The sequence below is a fragment of the Haliaeetus albicilla genome, chromosome 5 (assembly GCF_947461875.1).
Source record: "Haliaeetus albicilla chromosome 5, bHalAlb1.1, whole genome shotgun sequence".
Lineage (NCBI taxonomy): Eukaryota > Metazoa > Chordata > Aves > Accipitriformes > Accipitridae > Haliaeetus > Haliaeetus albicilla.
Genome location: NC_091487.1, coordinates 44,848,430 through 44,855,574, shown reverse-complemented (window position 1 = coordinate 44,855,574; position 7,145 = coordinate 44,848,430). Strand labels below are relative to the sequence as shown.

General features: G+C 45.9%; 1 protein-coding gene across 1 annotated transcript; it reads right to left on the bottom strand.

Annotated features, from left to right (window-relative positions):
• Positions 1-270: 270 nt before the first annotated feature.
• On the bottom strand, positions 271-4,586 carry FAM180B (family with sequence similarity 180 member B). Its single transcript, XM_009920167.2, has 3 exons — positions 4,162-4,586; positions 2,205-2,284; positions 271-1,639 (listed from the first exon to the last, which is right to left on the bottom strand). Exons 1-3 carry the CDS (start codon positions 4,226-4,228, stop codon positions 1,196-1,198), a joined length of 591 nt encoding a protein of 196 aa, XP_009918469.1. The 5' UTR covers positions 4,229-4,586; the 3' UTR covers positions 271-1,195.
• Between the last annotated feature and the right edge of the window lie 2,559 nt (positions 4,587-7,145).

Here is a 7,145-nt window from a genome sequence, read left to right as displayed (position 1 = left end):
TTCTTATTCCTGCTTCACCATTTCTCCTCTCCATCTGTTGGGCAACAACAGCTTGGAAAAAGATTAACTAGGTCAAAAGCTAGCAGCTCCCACTTTGAATGTCACACATGCCTCCTTTGTTGAGCATGGAAAATTAAGAGTATATTGGTAGAAAGGAAGTTATGGGTCACGTCATCTAAGCACATGCAATGAATGTTCAAAATTAATGTGCCTATAATGGCAGCAGGAAACCTAGTAGAAACAAACAAACAAAAAAATCAAACCACTCCTGAGTAGATAATTACATTTATTTAATTCCACACTACTACGTGTAAGAGAGAGAAAGGTTAATGATCTCTTTCTATAAAATAGTTGTACTTCTGATTTTGAGGATAGAGATTGTGTATTTATTATGTTTGGCTTGTAAAGTGCCAGTGCTGTACAAAAAAACTTCATAGAAGGGGTAAAATCTGCTGAAGAAATAACTAGGTCATGATCCTTAGGAATTTAAATGAGATTTAAGGAAGTATATTCCAAACTGATAACTGGCACAAAGCAGCGTACATGTGTAAATATGGTGTGCAAATACTAGAAAGCTTCATGGAATACATACATTTTCAGGTTGCTTTTTAAAGAAAAATTAATACATGAGATGGGACATTACTGTGGGCACACAAAATGGGATGCCACATGAGAAGATAGCTGAAATTAAGTACGTGATCTATATCATGAAACACAACAAAATCTGCTTAGCTGGTTACTGGAGAGGAGAAAAGATACTGTATTTGGCTGAAACCACAGGGGGAATATAAGGAGGCTGAACTGAATTATCTGAAACGAAGTCAGCTAGGACACCAGTGTAACATCCTGGAAAAAAACCTGCCAGGACATCTCCCCAGTAAGCATCAGTGATCAAGATAGATAACACAACTAAATAGCACTGCCCCCTTCAGCACAGCCCACTTAAAAAAAAACAACCAAACAACCAAACAAAAAAAACCAGGAAAGGGTGAAATACACTTTAAAGTTTCATCCTATTTCATTTAAAAATAAAAGCTTGTGTACAAATCCTTAGAGGGTTGCCAGCGCAATGCAGAAAGCAGGACAAAAAGGTGTGGCGTATTTGTACAAAGTCCTGAATAATGTGGAAAGCATTCGAAATAACCAAGGATGCAGCTGAAGTCAGGTGTGTCCTTTCCTACAGTAGTGTCCCTTATTAAGTGCCTCTCTTGGTCCTGGCCAGGTTAGAATGATAGAAATGTTTCAGGGATGCTAAATGTGAAGGCTTCTCCTTCCAGGGCCAGGAAGCCAGCAGGAGGGTGGTATTTGCAGGGCAGAGCCCCTTGCACAGATCACGAAAGATTTCATCAACCAGCTGAGAGAAAAAACTAATCCAGAGATTTTTATCCAGACCCTGCATAGAGCGAACCTGATAGGCACAGTAAACACCAGTGAAAAGGAGCCGGTCAAACTCTGTTAGAGGCAAGGGAGTATCCATCAGTGAATAATATCTCAGGTGCTGCTCAATCTCTGTCGGTGTTTTGGGAACGTCATCCTCTAAAACCTGCATGAACCACCGTGCCGGGCGCAGGGAGGCCAGCTCTTCATCCCGCAGCCGGATTGTCCTGTCGGCCCGAATATCCAGCCCTCCCCAGAGCATCTGGAAGAGAAGAGCAGCATGCGCACGGGAAGCCCAGCACAAACCCTCCGCCAGTTCTAACCGAGCTGTAAAGCCATCTGCAACGCTGCCAAATCTCGGGCCAGACCGAGAGGCGGCCACTCCCTGACTCACTGCCCACAGCCCGCCTATTCCCACTCCACGTCCTTCTCCACCAGTCCCACGCCCCTTTTCTGACCGGCCCCACACCTTGGTTTCCCCGTGGGACCCATCCAGCCCCTGTCTCCCACCCTGCCTCTCCCACCGCCATGGCTCCTGCCTTGGGTGGGGGGCTTGGCCGTTTGGTGAAGGATTCACCTAAACCTGCAGGGTTTGTCCCTGCCCAGAGGTAAGAGATGCCACAGAGGGGGTCAGAGCCCCCTTCAGCCGCACCCTGCAATGGGAGGGACAACAAATGCAATCAGAGCATCCCTGAGGCGTTTTCCAGGCACTCCCAAAATCCGGCAGGGATGAGAGCAAGCAGAACGTGTGAGTTTTTACATGCAGGCAGGTGGGAGCACGGGCACTAACACTGCCTCGGCCCACGGGCCCCCAGCACCCAGGAGACCTCTAACACGACGTTGGTGTCCTCGGGGCCACGATGGTGTGTGTTGGCACCAGCACCGTCCCTGCTGCGAGGATGTTCATCTGGAAGACATCAGGCAGAGTTTGGTAGCACAAGACCGTGGCCCTTCCTGTTTATTTATGTCATTTTGTTGTCAGTAATGTCTTCAATATTTCTGAGCTGCCACTCACAGCTTGCCAAACATGACAGATGCTGACCACGGGATTTTGATGAGCAAAACAAGCTTTTTTAAGAGACGCACAAGTGGTTAAGGGAGGCGAGTGTAAGTTTTGGATATGACGGCCCTTAATCCTGCCAACAGAGCTAAAGCGTACAGCAGCAAAGGCACTTGCTTTGACAGGCAGCAAGGAAGTCCCTCATACCGAGTATGGGTGGGTTTTAAACTGATGGGTTTTGGTTGCTTGACAGTTTTTGCTGGAGAAAGTAATGCTGCCCAATGGAAGAAGGGTGCTGGGAGGTTCCTCGACCTGCTGGTGGAAACATAACCTGATGCATATCCTGGTTTTATACTTTTTCCCTGAGCATCTGCTGCTGGTGGGGACAGAGTGTGAGGGTAAAAGAAAGCCAGTTGGATCCACTATGGCTCTTCTCATGTCCAGCTAATTCCTTCCCGGGCTACGTGACATTATTTAAACTGGGAAAAATAGATACAAGGCCAGAGGAATGAGAGATTATTAATGTGAAAGTCGCATTAATCCTAAGAATTCTTCAATTTTAATTTACTAATATTTCTAGTGCTTTAACTTTCAGCATTTATTTTGCCTTTATTATTTCTTTCTTTGTGAAAAAGGAGACGCAAGTAGTCTCGGTCCAGGACTGAGAGGGAGGCTGCATCCCCTCCCTTCTCTGTGTTGATCAGTGTAGTTGTATAGCCAAGACCCTCTTCTACTTCTTAAAGACTCATCCTTCAGGTCAAGAAACATGAAATGGAAAAAGTTTGTATAAAATAGTAAGCTTTCTGACACTTTTTTTTTTTCATTTTTATATGGATGAAGGCTTTTTTATATAAAAAAGAGGGAGAATTTATGTGGAGTACTCCAGAGTTAAGGTCAGCAGGTGCTTATAAAAAGCAGGAAAATGATTTAATACTGTATGTGTGTGATCACTACTACCAAATCCCGCTTCCAACTTTCCGTTCTTGATTAAAGCTTTTCAGGGAGATGTACGAGCTGCCTGAAGAAGTGCACTGCCACCCCCCAGGCTGTGAAGGTTTGTTTCTCTGCACAGCTGCAGGGTCCCTGATCCAAGCCAGCTGTGGCTTTGGACTGTGAGCAGTGATGTAGTCGCTCTTTCCTACTCCTCCATGGATGTGCCAGCAAGGCTTTTAGCTCAGGTAAAAATACTGCATCATCTGAAAATTTCTTTGCCGGTCTTCTCTCTGCTAACTGATCTGCTAAGTTCACAGATCCCTCTACTGAGAGATGTCTGACTGGCTGCAAAGTCAGTGAATTTGTTGAATAGCTGCCAAACTGCTGTTATTAGTAACTGTCTCATAAATATATGCCATATTAGATTTTTAAGTAAAACAAAAATTAAACAAAGCATAAAAAATGACGTATTGAAATAACAAAAGTATCCTCCAGAGATGGGAAAATGGTCCCTTACTTACTTTATCATTCAACGGGGGGGGAGGGTTCCCCCAAAAAGCATCTAGAAAATCCACAAACATTATTGCAGGAGCAGACTTTTTCAGTGGAGACCCTCCCCCTGCCACCAAAAATAGCAAGCAGCAGGTTTTCATCCTGCAAGTAGGTACCAAGTGCCTCCCCCAGTGAACAACTCCAGCCGGGACTCCAGCTGTCTCTCTCTCATGTGTCAGCACAGCTAAGCTGAAGCATTTGACCATATTTGCAGAAGCAGGCGAAGCGTTGCGCCGCCGGCATTGCACAAACCGTTTGCTAAGCCGAGAAGCCTCATCGCTAGCAGGTGCTCTTCCTACCTGTCAGCCTCTGGGATCCGGCAAACACGCACAGGATCAGCCAGGCGTTGAACTGTACCTGGGCCATAGCAGCCCTGCCCAGTAGCCGCTGCCACGTTCTGCATGGACAGTGCCGTGCCCGAAGTGAGAGCGGTTTGCCGTGGCGTCTTCCCTTGCTGTTTCTGGTCCCAGCAGCCTCTGTTGGAACGGATCCATCTTTCTGTGTTTCGGGTTGCAGTCCTGGGAAGGGCTTGCAGTTCCACTTGCTGACCCCGAAGGATATTTTCCATCATATTTTGGAAACTTGGAAGACTTGTTGTGAAGTTTTTGGCAGAATTGTTTAAGCTGCTTTTCCAAAGACTGATTTCCCACTGCAGTTTATTATAGGAAGCTATTAGTTGCAAGAAATTTCACTATACATGATTGCCTCCGAAGAAGGGAGGACCTCCTGGTCCCTTCTGACTCTGCACAGCACCTGTCACATCTCTGTGACACTTTCTGCTCAGCTCCTTGGCTTCATTTTCATGTTTCCTTTTTCCCCGAGTTTGAAAATCTGCAAACAATCCTGAAATGTTCACCAACGGATAAGGCCAGTAGTCTGTGCAGATTCATGGAAGGGCAGTAGCAGCCAAAATACACAAGCAATCAGAAGAAATGTCACTTGTTCAGTTCTGTATCAAACCTCCTGGAGGGAGAACTCAATATACTGACTAGCAAACAGTCAGGATCAGAGCCAGCCAGGCTTTAGCACCTCATGGTCCTCTCCTGTGACGAGACTTCTGGGTTATGATGAGCACAGTCTGCCTTAGATGTTGTGAATTACGTAGATGAAACTTCATCTGATTCCTTTCACAGCAGGTATCTGTTCTCTACACATTTTTGCACTTTTATTAGTGCCCAATCCCCAGTCAAGCTGTTCTGTATTTCTACTCTGTATGGCACAGTATGGTCCTGGGTTCTCCAATAGGTTCTGGGATGCCAGGGTTATAGAAATATGTAATAATATGTATAAAGAAGTGTCATGGTTTAACCCCAGCCAGCAACTAAGCACCACGCAGCCACTCACTCAGTCCCCCCCCCACCCAGTGGGATGGGGGAGAGAATCAGGAAAAAAAAAGTAAAACTCATGGGTTGAGATAAGAATGGTTTAATAGAACAGAAAGGAAGAAACTAATAATGCTAATAATAATATTAAAATGACAATAATAATAATAAAAGGATTGGCATGTACAAGTGATGCACAATGCAATTGCTCACCACGTTCTGACTGATGCACAGTTATAGTTCCCGAGCAGCAATCCGCTCCCCCCAGGCCAACTCCCCCCAGTTTATATACTGGGCATGACGTCACATAGTATGGAATACCCCTTTGGCCAGTTTGGTTCAGCTGTCCTGGCTGTGTCCCCTCGCAGCTTCTTGTGCCCCTCCAGCCTTCTTGCTAGCTGGGCATGAGAAGCTGAAAAATCCTTGACTTTAGACTAAACACTACTTAGCAACAATTGAAAATATCAGTGTGGTATCAACATTCTTCTCATACTGAACCCAAAACAGCACTATACCAGCTACTAGGAAGAAAATTAACTCTATCCCAGCCAAAACTGGGACAAGAACTAATAAAACCACCTCCCTCAGGTTAAAGGGGGAAAGAACTCTGCCTAGAAGAGAGGGGAGTTGGATCTGAAACACATACCTTTCTCAGCAAGTTACAGTGTCAGTTTGTAGTGACTACTGTCACCAGATAGTTTACTGAGGGTAGGGATGATGTTCCAGTTAGTAAGTTGTCAGTGTGCAAAGTGGCATGTTTTCTGAAACTTCCAGGCTCTGTAGCTGTACCTGGCAATATGAGGACCTACATCAGCTATGAAGAAAAGCAGCACATAATGCAAGAATCCAAGATTTGTCACGGGAGGAGGGGCCCTCAGTATCCATAGCCATTCTTACTCCCAGTTTGGATCAAAATAAGACCAGTGGTTCCGTCATAGCCTTGGCTATCTTCAAGTCAGGCTACACTTCTTTCAGTTTTCATTACTTTCTTCTGCTTACGCTTTAGTTGCATCCCTTTCTTCTGGGATGAGATATCTTTTATTAAACTGTGAATCACATGCTACTCAAGAGGCAGACACCGATGACCCATCTGTGCAGTGAGATTGATGGTTTGTGCCAGAGTCCTTTATAATCCGCAGTGTACGCATGACTGTCTAGAAGTCACTACGCAAAAACCCTGCATCTCATGGGCCATGAAATGGCCTCCCTTTAGCGTGCAGCACATGGCACAAGGATGAGTCCAGGATTTTGGCCAACATCTGCAAAGGCCATATATGATTTTGTCAACAGGAAAATTTCCTAGGAAAAGCTTGCAGCTCAAGTGTCTAGAGGAGGATGCCCATGTTGGTGGGAGGGAGAAGAAAGGAGGCTTGGAGGCTGTGCTTAGGTGACTGGTAGAGTGGCAGGTGGGGGACAAGCATCAGTGGCAGATGATGCTTTGAGCTAGGAGGATTTTGTAGAATCGCCTCACTACCTCGCACAGAAAGGCAATTGCAGAGTGATAAACGTATGCCTTAGTTGTTTGTAAAGCCGCAGTAGTTATATGGTGCAGAGAAACAAGCCTGAGTTTCTGACGGCTGCACATAGTCCCCATGTGTACGATTGCAGTATTAGGCGGTGCGCCTGCTCCTCCTGAGGGATTTTGTCCTTGCCAGGTATTCACAGCTGAGCGTGCACAGCCCTGTCCCCCTGCACTCCCCCTGGTCATACCGTATGCCGTAGGAGCAGTTGCAAAACGTCACATCAAGCCGGGTTTCTGCAGGGGCACCTTGACTGGTTTCATCTTTTCCACGATGGACCTCCTTGAAGCAGGAGGAGGGGAAAGGGGAACAAGATATGAAGGATCAAAAACTTGCAGGAGCTGTTTGGATGCTGGTTAATACAGCACCAGAAGGGCCTCTTTGGCAAGGAGGTTTCTTTGAAATGGGACTGCAGGGAGATAGGCAGCATCTTCACAAAAG